The sequence below is a fragment of the Protopterus annectens genome, chromosome 6.part1, assembly GCF_019279795.1.
Source record: "Protopterus annectens isolate FY-2018-M chromosome 6.part1, PAN1.0, whole genome shotgun sequence".
NCBI lineage: Eukaryota > Metazoa > Chordata > Ceratodontiformes > Protopteridae > Protopterus > Protopterus annectens.
Window position 1 is genome coordinate 280800398 of NC_056738.1, and position 18068 is coordinate 280818465.

Consider the following 18068-nt stretch of genomic DNA (forward strand, 5'->3'; position numbering starts at 1 on the left):
TTAGAATATAAAACTGTAGGTTCAAAACTGCAATATAAACAACTGTAAAAGCATTGATGTACAAATCCTAGAGCAGGAGTAAAAAAAAAAAAAACACTCTCAACTATTGAATTCTATGTAGATTGAGGCAAAAGAATATGCAGTTATTTACCAGTAACACTGTTTATGGGGAAAAAAAACATCATAATAAGACTCAAATCTGGCAGTCTATGAAACACAGTGCAAATCTTATGCAGGGTATTTTATTCTGCAGTGAACATTGTTAAAGGACCTGAGTAAAGAAACTGGCTAAAGGTACATAGATGTAAAGAAGCATTCACATATATAATACATGTGTAGGCCTTCACAGTACTCTTTTAGTGAAATCACTTGAGTTATGCTTTCATGCATTGCCACACAGGCAAAAATCACAGAACAAGTAAAACAAAAGTGTGTGTGTCTGTGTGTGTGTGTGTGTGTGTGTGTGTGTGTGTGTGTGTGTGTGTGTGTGTGTGTGTTAATGTATACACTCAGCGCATATGTCTAAATGTATGGGTGTGTTTCTATGTACAGAAATTTTCTGGAGGCTTTCATGAACACTTTTACTGAATTGTCTAATCAAGCAAATTTAGAAATGCAATGAATCAGCTAACTTGGAGAAGCTTCACATGTGGAAACTACTGTAATGACTGCATTTTATGGTAATATTTTTTTTCTTTCTTTCATTTATTCCATATTATCCATTCCATAATATCTCCTCAAATCAACAGCAAAACAAATAATTACCTACCATAACTCCAGACATCACTTTGATGTGTGAACTTCCGATAGTGGATGCACTCTAAAGCCATCCATTTTATTGGCATCTAAAAAAGTTAAATGCAGCATAATTAGAAAAATCACAAGTTTACTATGAGGTGAATTAACATTAACAAAGCAGCAGAATGTTAATACAACAGTTGTTATACTGCTGATACATATGTGTAAGGACATGGACATTTGGCTAAAAATGATTATTTTTGAAGAAAAGCTGCGTGAGAAAAGTTTATTGAATGTACGCAATTTTTTCCAAAACTTGCTTTCTCTCTAAGACCATGTGCAACAGAAAAATGTGGCTCTGTCAGGGTGGATTACGTATGACAGTGTATGTGGAGATGACAGGAGGAGAGGGCTGCATGGAGAGACTTTTTGCACTTTAACTAAAAAAATAACTTATTTTAAAAATACCTTTCTACTAACCTTGGTCTGAGTAACAGAAACTAAAACAAAAGTTTGATTAACTGTCCACAATATGTGTGTGTGTGTGTGTGTGTGTGTGTGTGTGTGTGTGTGTGTGCGTGCGTGCGTGCGTGTGTGCGTGTGTGTGTGTTTGAATGCGAATCGGTGGAAGAAACTCAATCATAATGTCATAATACACACATGCAAAATGCATTTTAAATAGATATTAATTCCATCAACATCGTAGCCTATGGTCAATAATAGACTTTGTCTCAGTATCTGGAAACTCTATAGCTAATATATACTAATTATGCAATACAATCAAATGTGAACATGTTTTAGCAATTTATTTATTTTTTTATAATTAGTGTTTGCATGACGTTCCAGACTTAGTCACCATCAAATATTCCTTTCTGCTTGTTAGTTTTGAATTAGTGACTTCCCATATCTACCAGGATTATTCTTTAAGATGGAAAATACAAACAGAAACATGCACCTGAGGTCACCAGCTGTAGTACAATCAACTTCAGAATGAAAAAAAGTATTTTGGATCATAATGAATTGGTAATTAGTCAAAATAATAAATCCATAGCATGGTAATACCGCTCACTGTAAGAAACCTGGTATTTACTTGTGAACATCTTTGTAACACTGCAATTACACTCCAAATTCAGGGAAAACACTTGTTTATTAAGTATAGGTTCATAGGTTCATAGGTTCATACTAGGCTATCTGCCCGAGGGCATTTACAAGCCTAGCCCATAGTTTTGTGGCTTACGCCACCCCTTTAGTATGGGGAACTATACCCATTATTTTGCTGTGCCTCTGTTGAGCAGTGACACTGAGGTAATGCACCTGTAGAGGAATATTTCTGACATCCATCCATCCATCTATCCATCCATCATCCATCCATTTATTTTGCATCTGTTAACTGGGAAGCCCACTTTTACTTATTTATTTATGTATATATGTACGTATGCATGTATGTATTTATTTATTTTACATTTAACTGTGAAGGCTATTTTTATTTATTTATTGATGTATGTATATATTTATTTATTTTACATTTGTTATAAAAGTATTCATTATCAGGGGTGACCCAAAAGCATTGTCTTACCAAGGGATTTGTTTAGAGTCAGACAGTATGCAGATGGAAGTGGAAGGAATCAAACTGTTAACCTTTGACTACTGGAAGTAGTTCATTAACAAATAAAAACCTTATTCCTCTACAGTAACTGCCAGAGAAATGTTTTGGGTTTAAGACTTTCTGAATATGTGCTTTACTTAACTCAGTGGAATGCATTTGATGTCAATCCCATTAAGACATTGTCAAAGCGCTTGGGTTTTTTTTTTTTTTTCATACCAGCTCACATTTTCTCCATTAGATTACAAACTGGCTGGATGTTAAGGCTTTTCTCTGTCCTGATCAAAAACAAATGTCTTCCCAAAACCCCATCTCCATTCCCCAGGGATCTGTATCATGGCATTCTTTATTTAATGTATTTATGGCCACAGTTCTATGAACTTAGCAATATTTAGGGTTACTTATTTGCTTACACCAGCAAACTTGAAACAGCTGTTGCATCCCTGAATATGCATGTTGACCTTTTGTAGTATTTTGGTTAATTATATTTTGGTCATAAATACTAGAGTAAAATATATTATCAAAAAATACTTGACATTGCTATGGTAAGAACGTACTATGGTAAAAGGAACGTACTATACCCATATGCTATCAGTAACACTACTCTTGATACTGTAAACCCCTGCAAAAATCTGGGGACAGTTAGACAACAAAGTTTGCATTTAACTATAATGCTGCCTCCATATTCTAGCGTAGCTTTATTTGAAACAGTCTAAGGTCTATTTCCTCTGGAGAGGATTCCACCTTACTATGACACAGCAGAGATAATTAAGATTTATTATCAAGTACATTATTTTGATCTCACTCTCCATCAGACCTAAAATCCTGGAAATGACCATCAGGTACATTTCCAAATAAATTTGTGGAGTTAAGTTTCTTTGCTAGTCAGCCAGTTAGGGCAACTACAATTGAGTTCCATCTACTAGTGATAGCAATTTAAATAGGCAATAAGCTAAATATTTATAAAATAATAAATAATGCTAATAGTAGAGTTTATTTAGGTTTAATTTTAAATTAACAGTCTAGAGACATTAAAGCATGGGATAAGTTGTTTAAATCAGAGCTCACTTGCAGTGATATTAAATTCCAATAGTTCCATTTCCTGTGCTGCAAGGAATGTGAAATGTTTTCAAGTGCCTATCACTCACATAATTCTATGTATATGGAAAGTCTGTATTGCATAATTTTGTTGCAAAACACATATATAAAGATGTAAGCTTCCTGACAGCTGCCTTGTAGGGTCAAGCAGCTTGTAACTTTTCTACATTGCAACATAATTTATGGAGTTTCAGCTGCCATCACATATAATACACTACCACTTACACTTGCATAGCTATTGAGAATGCACTGCAGTGATTAATATTTATTTATTTATCTATTTAGCATTTTTTTAACCGGGAAAGTCCAACTTGGAACAAAGACAAGTTTCAGCGGAGGCCCGGGGAGAAACGCTCCAGACGCATGTCTTTGTAATATGTATACAGGATCAATAGCCTATGCTTATGATTGGAAATGGGAGACGATGCATCTGATAAGTTAGTAGTTCTTTCAGTGACTCTGTATATGATACCATATTCTTTAAATCCACAATAACACAATGTGAAAACATTCTGCAGTTGTGCACTATTTAGAATATAGATTTGCAACCTATACGGAACTCATAAATGAGTGGGATAATGAAATTCAATTTTTTTATTATAAGCCCAAGCTTACAGAACAGAGGTCCATTTATGGTATATACTATTAACTAATTGACAATGAATGATTTGAAATTCTAAAAAAAATGTCATTTCAGATGAAATAATAGCACTGGGTTTAAAGAGCAATAATATGCACATGGTGTGCAATGACTGACTAAAAGGAAAACCAATAGTTTAGATGGCGAAATATTATGTACTTACCATCTATTTTGTTTGAGCTTCAAACTATTGCTGAAATAAATATGGACAATTGTTTGTTTGCTTGAAGCTTGTTTATATTCCTGTCATACCTTTGCCTTTTCATGATGCAAACTTTGCACCCCGGATTGCCACTGAAAAAGAGTCACTGGCATAATATGATTTTACCCGGCCAATAAATATCAAACTAATACACAGAGTTAGTTTATAGGTGAGAAGACTACCCCTCAAGTGCCCCTTTTAGCCATGATCTTCAGACAGGAAATATCCAAAATATATAAAAGTAAATGCATAAAATATTTGAAGAGTAAATATATTACAAACATAGAGACACATGTTTAGTACAGTGAAGGAGTGAACGCACAGGGAGAAAATACATAACAATTCGTATAGCAGTATAGCAAAATTGTTAATTTACTCATGTCGATAACTGAATGACCCTCAGATAAGTTACCACTAGTCAAGAATAATACAAGGTTAACAACAAAGAATTTAATTTGGTGAATTTGTATATCTTTATTAAACATGGCATTATTTTAAAAAGTTACACGGGTACTGATGCAGTAATAAGAAATAAAACAAACCATAACATCCCCATTATTATTTCCATGCAGTTTACAAATATGTTTTCTTTTTAACAATTTTCATAAACTCCAACATTACAAAACTGCTGAGTTTCTGCTTTTCCTTAAACTTTACTCCACCTCCTGAACATTATTTTACATGTATTGTTCTCATAGATTGCATTTACTTCTATATAATTTGGTTCTTCCCTTTTCCGGAGATCCCACCTCTATTTCTTTTATGTCCTTTACAGTATTCAATATTTTAATTACAGTTGGTTGAGACTTTGATTTCCCGTCTCCAGTAATTGTTTTTTGGCAGTCAATAGCATTAAACTTTAACAAGCCTTATTATATTTAGGCAATTTGTGGGGAAGCAAAAGTGTTCTTCTTGTCCATAAATTCCAGAAGGGTACAGCCCTCAGCCCCTCCAATAATTGAGTTATGCCCGGGGGCTGTAGTTAAGATTAATGCCCACCTTATATCGGTCATGATAAATTATGGCTCGGTTGAATACTGTCTCAGAAAGTGCTCAGCTGTCTAACTGCACTGTTAAAGGACTAATCCAGAATGAATTGTTTCCAAGCTTCTTTCTTTCTTTGGCCAAACCTAATCTGCAGGAAAATTCTCTAGCATGTAACTTTGCTCCCTAGCAGCCGGACAAGAAGAGCAAAGGAAAAGGATTCCGCGGTGATACTTCTAATCTAAGACTTGAACCTCTAATCTAAGACCTGACTGGCTCCCACAGCCCTTACAGTTAACCATAGCAATTTTAGCTTTACTTTTTAATTGTTACCTCCTCTGCCCACAAGTGAGAAGGTTGCCAGCACGTTAGATATTAACATCCTTATGACAGCATGGTATTTTAGCTTAGTATATGTTCAGGCAATTTAGATCATATAGCCCAGCTCAAATGAATTATTTTCTTAGTTACAGTTATTTGCACACTTAACATTTATGGCACAGTATTCTGCAGGGAGTTTTTTAAAATCTGTCAACTTGTTACATGTTTTAAATTACAACTGTCATTGTCATCACTTCTCCAACGATTTGTTCTCTGTCTGAGAATCACTTCCCTGAAATCCTCTTGGGGTATGAACATACCTAAAACAATTCCATGCAAAAATCCTAAATCTTCTGGACATTGTTGACACTTGGGAGACGTGCAGATGTCATCCTCTATTCTATCACTCTTCCAAGTCATGTGTAATCTCTTGCACAGATACCATCAGTCCTTGTCTTATCTCTTTTTGCCTTACAGATGTGAAAGACACCCTGTATGCTCCCACATAACTGATTTTTAGTTTTAAGAAAATGTGTACTGGCTACCTTTTAATGAATAAACAAAATCATGCACTGTTACATTTTATATAGAAGTATTAATGCTGCTGGGTTTGCATCTATTTTCTTTCTAGTTCCCATCTAAATGTTAATGATGATGTTTCTTATATAAATAACTCATATAATATTGTTCAGTCATTTCCTAATTAATTGTCTGCATCTACAGACTCATCATCTCCAAATGCAGGAATCTGATGATGAAAAAAACAGCTAATAATTTTATGAATATAAGAAACAGCTCATTTGAAATTCAAGAAAACTACCATCTTCATGCTTCTCATTTTCTACCCGGTTTGCTTAAAGACATTGTCTTGTCTGCAGCATGAACTAAGAACATTAATCTATATTTCCATCTGCATTAAATCAGTGGAAATTATTATATCTTAATATGCACACAATATGTTGGAGACACTTTTACATCAAACCCAACAGCCCAAGATTACATTATATTGATCATATCAATATTTTATCTTATATAGTATAAATCCTAGATACATTACAGTCAATAAAATGACTATCTTACTTTAATATCACTAGTATGAATAGCAGGCACTCATAAACTACCTATCTCACATTTAAAATACCTCTGCATACTATATAACACTACTTTACAATATAGCATGCAATTTACTTCAAGTAGTTTATTATATACATATTACTAAAAGCAGAAACCTAATCAGTTACAATTAAATAATTAATACTTCACTCTCTTCTAAATATTATTAACACCAATTTACCACAGTCAACAAATGCCCAATCTTTTTTTTTAGCCAGTTCTTGCAGAAGCATACTTCTCATGTCTAAAATTCATTTAATGGAAACAACACTTTACAATTTTCCAGGTATTTCCCAGTTTCACATTATTGTTGATCTTCTGCTGCATCATTTCACCCCCCACAAAGCGTTATAGAAAGTGATGAAGTTTGTCACATGGGATAAACCATTACCATATTCAAAAAACAGATGCAGAAAATTAGATATAGTAATCCATGAAAAGAAGACAAAGGTAGCATTAGTCATACAATGTCATAAAATACCATGATTTGCAGGCAGAGATGAGGGTAATGTGGAGGAAGGACACCCAGTCATTTCCATTAGTAGTAGGAGCAATGGGTCTCGTAAAAAAGAATTTACAGTATTATTTAGATATGCTACCGATACACATAACTCCATATGAATTGCAGGAGGAGTCAGTTCTATGCATATTGCAAAGAGCACTTTTGACTAACATCAGAAACTAAAATAATACTAATTTCATGAACTTTGGTCATACTTTGACTGGGCCCATTCCAGTCATGGTATTAAAAACTGAAAAGACTTGGAGAAATTAAACTGAGAAAAAACAGAACTGGTCTCTGGTTCATGTCCAAAGTATGCCTGATTTTTCTAGTCAGTTCCTCAGTCATTTTCTTTGGAACAGTGAAAAAGGTTTTAATGGCATGCTATCACTATGGTCTTTATTACTGTTAGATGAATGAGAAACAGAGTCTCTTTAGCTTTCTGGTCCATTCTTTTATGGCAATTTTTTAAATTACCTCCTTAGCCTGCTCTGCATTCACAAATGTATTTGATCCACCTGGAAAAAAAGGTATTCTAAAAACAAAGTTATGTATGACAACACAAGTCTCACATGTGCCTGCTTTGAGAAATAAACACGCCTTTCTGCTGCCCAATCTACAATGAATAATCATTCTGTATTGGTGGATGATCCACCTGTAGTACTTGTGAAAGCATAAGGAAAATATGCCTTTGGCAGCATTGAACAAATGGCTACCATCTCACCATGGCAATAATGAATTAGATGGCAAACTATGTGACTACCACATGGATACTACATATCTTGTCATGCAGGGCACTGCATTTGCAAAATGGAGATACCTGCAGGACAAATATGCAGAAGCCTATTTTTGAAATTCAGTGCATAGTTTAATATTGCAATGTAACAGCTAATACTGACTAAGTGCATCCCATGCAGTCAGTGGTATAGTTGCCACCAGCACGATTCCCATCCCTAAACAGGGCCACCAAAAACTCCTCCACCTCTTTGAGCTGCTTTTGTGTTGGTGGTCCTGCTCCTATGATGGGCATGTCCTTGGTTATATGCTGCCCCTTATTATTGGCATGCACTATCATACTGATTGCCCTTCAGTAATTATTGCTAGCTAGAGAGCTTTGATGCCTTTTTCACATTATATGCCACTTCAGCTCCTAAATGGGATTACCATGTTTCCTTTGAGTAGGATGTGCATAGCATGTGTGAAGGATCTGCAGCAACACCTCAGCCTCTAGGGTGAACCTTTACAATTGCTGCCTCTGTTGTGGGTCCATGCCAAGATGTGTTGACCTGTAGGTTACGCATGGTGATCAATTTATGTGTGTATAGCTGTAGGTGAAGGTCTCATATGAGTGCTTACTGACCCTAATCCCAGAAGGTGTCCACTTACTTATTCCCCATTGTGATGTAACACTTCGCTCCTTGTCTTGTACAAACTGTGGCCATGGGTAATGATACTAGGTACCCCTTCATGAATTAGTATATTGAAACACTGTCACAAAAAAAAAACCCTCTCCACTCCACCACACAATATGTGCTGCTGTGTCTCTCCCTAAATACCCTTAGCTGGATATGAAAGTGTCATCGTATTGTGGTATGTTCCCATACCCACATACACAAGTATTTCTATGTCCCTAATGTTGCCATCTACCATATGTTCAGCACATTGTAGAGATACCTTACCTGTTGCCATGTCTTCTTTCAGTCATTCAAACGCCAATGTCTGAATGCAATAAACATCAGATTCCACAGTTGTTTGTGCTACCATAGTCTCTCACAACATGACTTTGCCACTTTATATTGTGATAATTTGAGCATCACAGTGTGCAAGTTGCATTAATGAGGGAATTTTCACAGCCGACACTGGATCACTACCTTAATGCACCATGATATCAACCCTAAACACACCTGACTTACTTGTACCTGCCCATCCTGAGACTGTGCACAGTGTGCTCCCACACTGCATCTGTAAAACTCACACTGTTGTAGGTCTGCATGCAGAGCCTTTTTGAGGTGCCTTATTGTTTGGTGTGTTGCATGTCACATGATACCTGAACATGTGTCTGTGCACATGAGACTAGCATTTTGCTACTTCAGCAGACCTGACTGAATGACCATGGCTGCTTCAGACAATTAGAATAGCAAGGCTCCTACTTGGTGTCCAAAGGAGATCAAGGTTTCTTGTTCATCCACAGGAGAGACTTTCAGGATTCCTGACTGGGCCAATATGATACCCCAGTGTTTAATGTTGATTCCTAATAAGAGCTTGCTTGGCTGATACATGATACCACTGGCAGCACCCAGTCTGATAAGCAGTGCAGGCAACATTATAATGGCCTGTAGCAGTGCCATCTTAACCTACTTAACCAGTGGGAAGCAGAGGTTAGGGACTTTACATATTCTTCCCTTTCTTTTTCATAAGCCCACCGCTGTACTAAGTTCTTATTTGTCTCATAGTCATGGCAGAATGTTGTAGGTTGTAAAACATAGTTGAGAGCTATCATGGCATAATGTTGTAGGTTGTAAAATTGCCTCTCCCGGGAGCTGGGTGCCTATGCCATATGTGATAGTGCGGTATACAGCTTTAATACTATGTGTAAGAAATGAGAGTATTAATGTATTATTTTCCTTTAGAAGGCTTAACTGTGGCAGTGATCACTTCAGCCTCTGGCACTAGGCCATCGTTGGCTGTTAAGCCTGTTTCTCTGCAGGATGATGGAGGTCACCCTGATTATGGTGAGTGGGAGTGCTCACTGATGGCCTCAACTATTACTACTCTGGAGAGAAATGGTGGCTCTTCTTTTGATAAGTACCCAGAGCAGTCCTTTGCCAGATGCACATGCTGATAATGTCTGAGGTGTACTAACAGCTGGATGCCTAACTCACAACCATAGAATGCTTACTGGTATGGACTAGTTGAGTCTGTCACCAACAGGCCATGACTGACATCTTTGTAGGTTGGCCCTAAACTGGTTTGGAATGCTCTCATCTATGTGCTCTCTGCCTTGTTTGTCACTCCACATTCATTGTTGTCCAATCCTCCTTATCACCAGTTGTCTACTCTCTTTCAAACTGTGTCCACCCACTTTTGTCTCCACCATTGTGTTAATACTACCCCTTTCTCTCTGTGGTTTAAGTTTTATATTTGTCTGGCCTTGGAACCACTCTCCTACCTCAATCTTTCCCAGATTAATTTCTTATTATTTTCCCTGGCTATCCTCATCTTCTTATATGAAAACTATGTTCTTTTCCCACAAAAAGCCCTTCTCCCCCTCACTCGAGAGTCATTCATTATGGTTACCCATGAGTTTTGCTCAGTTTTGTATTCCCATTTCTTAACTATCATATTCCCCTCTCTTTCCCCATACATGTAATGGACTGGTTTATACTTTACTGTGTTGGCCATACTCAGCCCATTTGCCAATGCCTTTGTGGCAGCAATGAAGAATTTCCCTGGGCACTGTGTGTATAGCCTTGGGCATATCTGGCCTTTCCTGTGCTGTTGACCACTCTGATCACTTTACTTTTGCTAAAGCATCTCCTTCCGTTATCCTGCCCAATGCCAATTTACCAATTAATATGGCTCCTTCAATTTACTGTGCACTTCTGCTCTTCGGTTAGTAACACTATACAGGCCCTGATTCATATCTAAGCAAATACAGGCAATGGTGCACTATGGGATGTTTGTTATTTAGCATGGCACATCTGCAAAGTACTTGCCCTTTAATTGCTGCCAAAGTTTATTTTCTAGAAAAAATTTAGAATAAACAATGTTGCATAAGCAAACTGAAGAACACAGTTTATAGGCATATAGCACTATCAATAGATGCAAAAAAATAAATAAATAAAATAAAACAGCCAGAGGAAGTACACCTCATGCAGAATAATTGGCGTAAGTCATTCTGGTTCTCATCTGCTTAATTTCATCAGAATGCATTTATATCAGAAATCTTTGGGGGGTCATCATTATCAAGTTAGAATATGCAGTAAAGAGCAGAACTGCATAATGTAAAGAAACAGCTAAAACAATGCTTCTGCAAAACAGCGGCAGTTTGAAGGATTCATATGGTTATAGATTACTGTCTGCGCTTATTATGTGGGTCTCTGAAAGTGAAACTGCCCTTCTGGATACATCATATCACCTTTCTTATTGGAATGAGTAACTGTCCCATTTGCTTCCCCAGGAAATGAGAGCACTGTGAACCAATCATTCCTAGAGGTAAGGGTCAAACATCAGAGATGGCATTGTTTATTTTTATCTATTTACCTGTCTTTCTGTACAGCAATCCTTTGTTGGCTAGGTAAGCCCCAATAGGTTAATACCCTCTTTTCAGGGGAGACCGGAGGTGGTATTTATGCTACTAGGGAAATTTGGACAGGGTATCAGGAAACTTCCCCTATTTTTTGGAGTTGCTAGATGGCACCAGAAGGCTCCTACAGTAGCAAAGACGTATTCTAAGGGGAGTAGCAGCTTAAAGGAGGAGAGAAACACTATGGAGATTTTTGGAGGTGGAAAGTGAAAATTTGGGAGAAAAAAAAATGTTTGATAAGGAGCTTCAGAATGTAAGGAAAGATTACTGTGTGATGGATGTTACAAATGAGCAGTGTTTAGCTGCCTCCATAGAAAAGAAGTAAAAGAGTGTGTTGAAGTGGTGCAGATAACTCACATCAGGAGGGCGTGCAGCTGATGTTCTGTTAAAAATAATCGAGCATGATGATCCAAGTGACAGTTTTTTGTTTCATGGGGTGAGATGGCAGATAACTTTTACGGAAGTGCTGAGGACGGCAATGTGGAAATGTTACCAGGTAATGAGTCAGTGGAAAATGCAGTAGTAAAAGGAAGTAAAAGACGAAAGAAGTAGCATCAATCTGAGAAAGTGTCCGGTTTTGTGGCAGCAGATAATGCAGTGACTACAACGTATTCAGCAGTGATAGCGGGCCAAAAAAGAGCATGGCAACAAACACTAAACAAACCTGTCATTAAAATGAAAAGAAGTTCAACTGTGAGAATAAGGACAAAAATGACACTGTAATAGACAGATAGAATCTATGAGACAATTTAGTAACTATTCTTGATTTTTAAGCTCAAGAAATTTAGTGTTTTATACATACTGGGACCGAGACTTTGTGTGACTTAACATTTGAAACTGATGATGACATTTCTAGAACTGCGTAACAAATGGACATTTATCCATGATACAAATATTTGTAATCTGGTCGTAAGTTAAATGTTAAAAAAATGTTACTTTGCAGTTTAGAGCTGATGAACTGGAAGATGACGATGTTAAAAAATGCTTGCAGAGTTTGTGTTGAACTGCTGATAGTATTGTCAAAGTTAGAGATGAGAGAAACTTACGTAATGGAGGGTGGAGGTGTGAAAAAAATATGGTGAAACACTTGCCAAGTGTTATTTTCTGGCTACTCATAAAGGGACACATAGATATACTGGCTGCCTAAATCATGTTTCATTTGTTGTGACTTTTCTCATTTATTTAATGATTGTGAAAAGGTACAGTGCAACCAGTATGGGATAAAGGACATACACTAAGAAGGTGTCTGCCTGAATGGAGGTTGTGTAAAAATAAGGGACACTGGATTTTCAAGAGAAAACAGTAACTAAAGAAAATGGAGCGGACAGGGAAGAAAATATATATGAAGAAGGACAAGGGAATGGAAAAAAGGGTGAACTGGGGAAGAGGAAACTACAGAAGAAGAAAAAAATATGGAGGGGAAAGTGCATGCAATAACAGAGGTCATGAGAATGGATTGACACTAATATTTTTTTAAGTTTTAGCCAGAGAAAAATCTGATTCTGAGAATTAAGGATTATTTGTACATAACCCATGGAAAAATATTATTATATTATGACTGCATGGAACTTTAATTGTGATTTAAGGGTAAGATGTAAAAAGAATTGGAAGGATGTAAAAAAATACAGGAAGTGATAAAATATGTTAAATTAGCTGTGTGGAGCAAAAGTCAGTGGACTTATAGGAAGGGGTCTCTTGGATCTGAAATTAATTACTTTGTATTATCTGAAGATAGTAATACAGTTCTGATGATTTTTTTCAGACCATTTAGCGATATATTTAGAATGATGGAAAAAATGGAGTTTATTAAAATAGGAAAGGGTAAACAAGAAATAAATGAGAAATTATGGGATGAAATTGGAGAGTGGGAAATATTGCCGTTATGGAAGAACCATATTACCAAGAAGGATGTCTATAAAACCTGGTCTGAATGGTGGACTGAATTTTTAAAAAATATGTAAGTTATGCTTTTTTTTTTAAAATGGCAGGATGATGTAAGAAAGGAAAAGAAAGTAAAGTATAGGAAATGTACAGAAATGTATTTCCCGGTAATAATACAAGAGAGTAGTATGATACTGAAAAAGAAGAATATAAATGAAAATATTACTGTTTAGGCAGAGATATTATTTACAAAGATGAAGGAAGGAGGCATCTGCATATTTGGGGACAATAGTAAAGAAGGATATTAGTATAATGAAGGAAATTAAAAATGTAAAAGGACAGGTAAAAAGAATACAAGAGTAAATTATGAGTATTGCAGCACAGCATGGGGAAAAATGTATGATTAAAAAGAAGGAAAATAAGAGAGAATGCAAAGTAAAATAATTTCCAGAATGGGTTAAGGAAGAATTTTAAAAAGAAACCACTTTTATTGAATCGCATGAAGTACTAAGGAAAATAAATGTTGATTCAGTATCAGACCCAGATAGTGCAGGGTATTGAATGTGCAAGAAATTAATGGATTGGCAAAGGGAGTATTTTGTAAATGTTCTGAATGAATGGTTGAAGGAAGGCTTTGTCTATGAAGAGTTATGTAGTTGGATGGAAAAATTTATATCACAGAAAACTGAGAACAAAGAAATAAAAAATGGAGACCCATCACACTAAAGTACACAGATTATAATTTTTTATGAGAATAATACAGAGGAGAATGAAAGGAATGATGAGGGATATTATGGAAAAAGTATATATGGTATAAAACAGAAGCGATGTCAAGAACCGTTGCTAGTTGTGAGACAAATTGTGGATGATGTTAAAAGTAAAAGGGAGGATGTGGAACTGTAGGTGATATTAGCAAGGCATTTGATGCAGTAGGACATGATACATTTGAGGATGTTATGGAGAAGTATGGAATAGGTAATAGAACTACGAGAGTGTGCATGCCTGCATATCAAAAATAATAGCATTAGTGTGTTAGTGAATGGGTAGTTGAGTAAAGAAACAGGCATGAAGAGTGGTATAACACAAGGATACCCCATGAATGCAATATTGTTTGCATTGATTATGAATTCACTAGTGAGTGAAGTAGGTTATAAATGAAAATAGGTAAATATGTAATGCAAAAGGAGGTGGTTATTCCGGTAGTTTTGACATACGCAGACAATATAGTTGTAGTTACAAAGAAAAGAGTATGGATGAGGGAAGTGTTTCTTTGTTTGTCTGACAGGATGTTTAAAGGAAAATGGGAATGACCTTGAATAAGGATAAAAGTAAGGATTTGAGAGGTGAGTTTAAACTGTGGGTGTGTAGTTTCCAGTAAATGTAGTAACTTTGCTAAGGATAACATTTGGAAAAATAATACAGTTCTGATGCAATGGGAGGGATTGAGAAAAGCAAGTAAAGAAGTATGTCTTCTGTGGAGCACATACAGCTCAGCATTCGATAACGTTTTTCTGGTGAATTCTATATTAACGGGGAAAATACTGTATGTGTCAAAAGCTTATATGATTCCAGAAAAATATGAAAAGGGAATTGCGCAATTGATGTTTTATTTCATGTGGGATTCAAGATTAAACCCAGTGAAAAGAGGTGTTTTGTATACCAGTGAAGATGAAGGGGGGTTGGAGTTACTAAATCAGTTGTTTATTCTGCTTTTTTAAACTTATATAGAGCAATAAAGTAAGTAAAGGAAAAGATTTGGAAATTAATAGTGAAAATGTGAAATCATAAATACATACGGGAAATTAATAGTGAAAATGTGAAATCATAAATACATACGGGAAATTAATAGTGAAAACGTGAAATCATAAATACATACGGGAAATTAATAGTGAAAATGTGAAATCATAAATACATACGGGAAATTAATAGTGAAAATGTGAAATCATAAATACATACGGGAAATTAATAGTGAAAATGTGAAATCATAAATATATACGGTTCTGGGTGATAATGAGAATAAGAATAACAAAAAGAGAAAAAGAATATGTAAATTAAAAAAAAATAAAAATCATCATAAGAAAAATATTAACATGGACAATAAAAACCAATCATACATGAAAATATAAAGGATGTGGTATAATCATGGGATGAACCAATGTTATTATGGAAATCCATGGGAGAATTTACCAGAAGAAGTGATTAAGCCATTAAAGTAAGGAAAAAGTGGTGTACTGAGATAGCAGAGTATCAGTGGAGACTGGTAATAAAGAAGTTACAGGTAAAGGGGGGTAGTCCCCTTAAAAAGAAAATTGAAAGAGTTTTGTGGGGACAAAGAGACAACACAGCATGTTTTTTTTTCAAAATGTAAAAGACTGGTGAAATTCTGGAAAAAGTTCTGTGAAGAACATTTTTTGAATATTACTGACATAAACAATATAGATATGAATTTGATTATGAATGGATTTTGCAAACACAAGAAGACAGAATATGCGAGACTGATATATAAGAATTTTTTTATGTAATATGGGTTAATTAGAATGAAAGAATGAATGACATTTTCTTTAATGGGAAATGGATTTTGGCAGATATAACACACAAAATTAGATTATGACTGCGGAGGAAGGAGCGAGGGTCAATTATGCAAAAAAAAATAAGGATGTTATAAGAAAAATGATAAAGACTAAAAAATAGAATGTTTATATATGTGCCTGCAAATATGTCCTTTTTAACATATGTAAATATTTTTTATGTTGCATTAAATAAAGCACCCCTGCTCTTTTTGATGGATACCATGGCAGCATTACATCCACCTGAGCTATAACCAATTCAAGAAGATGGGGCATTGGTTTAATGTCTCACATGAAGGATGGCAGATTGATGAGTGCAGCACCTCCCTTATGCTGCACTGCAGTGTCAACAATCTATCTACCTGGTGTAAGAATAGAACCCACAGCCTTCTGCAAAGTTGAGTGTGCTACCTGTTATGCCACTGGTACCTGACACAATTAGCATTTATTCTAGCAGGTGAAACTTTAAGTTTAGGCTGTAACCCCATTTCACATGGCTAGTATCATAATACAGGGTTTGTTTTTCAATGGTCCAGAAGAGAGGCATGTCATCCAGTTCTGTGAGTAACAAAACATTGCAGAAGATCTTGATTCCCTTAAGGCAAACAATATTGTAGAATATGGTATCCACTGGGGGATTCCACCATAGACAATTGTGCCACTCCCTTCCTCTGTCATATGTCAGTGAGTATCACCTGTGTTACTGTTTGCTGAATTAGCTGTTAGTAAAATGGGTGCAAACATGTTGCACACAAATGCTGTTTTGTTGGAAAAATAAACAATTTTCAGTCAAAATAGAAATAACTAGATGCCTTACCTTTCCTCCATCTGCGTTGTACTCTTTCTCATCTACTTCCAGAAGCCTAGAAAGGCCAAAGTCGGTAATCTTTATGTGATTTGGTGATTTAACCAACACATTTCGTGCAGCCAAATCCCTATGCACAAGGTGTTTCTCCTCAAGGTACATCATTCCCTGCACATAAAAAATAAATTATTTCATATTATTACTCTATTTGTAATAGCATAATACATAATAGTTTTAAATATATCCCTACAAACTATGACTTTCCAGAACATTGTTTTTTTTTTTTAATATGCTTTTCTTACCTGTACTTCTCTATAATGATATTATATTATAAAAGAAACAGAAATGGAATTCTAATGTAAAATTTCATATTGGGCTTGGCAGATATAAATATTTAAGACAAACAGTGGATGAATTTTAAACTGCAATGTATGCAGTGAAATTAAAGGAGCACACCCATTTGTCTGAAACTATAACAAAAAAGGAAATGTTCAGTTTGGTTGTAACATTCAAATTTTAGGAAGAAAGGTTTTTAGGAAGAAAGGCTGTCTTATAAATATTATAAATATGAGAATTCTTATACATGATCTTTTCATGTATTTAGCATTTAGCACTAAATAATTTCTGAAATGAATGGCAGCATTATTTGCTATCCATTTACATTTATAGTGAATAACCAAACTTAATGGTAGCCCCACCCCAAAGAGAGTCGCAAAGAAACCAACAGTCAACAAATGGCTAATAATTATCATTAAATGTTTCACGGTCTCAGTAGTTTTGATTACAGAAAAAAAAATCAGCACCAAGGTAAAAGTAGAGTACAATGTTTCAAACTCAAGAAAATTTAAATAAAGTTAATTAAGAGATAACACATCTGTAAACAAAGGAATATCTCTCTGTGTAGGCGGTAGGAATAAATAAACTGCCTACGTAAAATCAAGGAAGGAAGGATAAGACAATGACATTTTAACTGTAAAAATAGAGCAGAATAGAACCAATGTTTATCATGAGAAAACTCCAAAATCTGCTGCATTTGTACATAGTAAAAGGAAGGCTTTTTATCTAAATGGCAAAATGGGCGTCATGTTTTTAGTTGAAACACAAGTACTCTAACTACAACTCAGAACACTTATAAAGTGTCATGTTTTTCTACAAATTTACCAAAAAAAAAAAAAGAAATATAAATACTTTATTGTCTAACAAGTCTTTAGTCTTCAGAGAAAAGGTACTATTACGTTAGGAAGTGGAAGGGGGTCAGTGCTTGCTCCTACACAAAACACTAATGTCAGGCAAATGGTAGCTTGTAAT

The 18068-nt window shown here is 35.5% G+C and overlaps 1 protein-coding gene across 2 annotated transcripts in view; it reads right to left on the reverse strand.

The window, feature by feature from the left end:
• ERBB4 (erb-b2 receptor tyrosine kinase 4) overlaps window positions 1-18068 on the reverse strand; it is a 4056904-nt gene that overhangs the window by 191965 nt on the left and 3846871 nt on the right. For both annotated transcript variants that reach the window (XM_044075709.1, XM_044075708.1), the window contains exons 21-22: window positions 16773-16928; window positions 770-845 (exon numbers count right to left, since the gene is read on the reverse strand). In XM_044075709.1, coding sequence (XP_043931644.1) covers window positions 770-845; window positions 16773-16928 — 232 coding nt within the window. The remainder of the gene's footprint in view (window positions 1-769; window positions 846-16772; window positions 16929-18068) is intronic.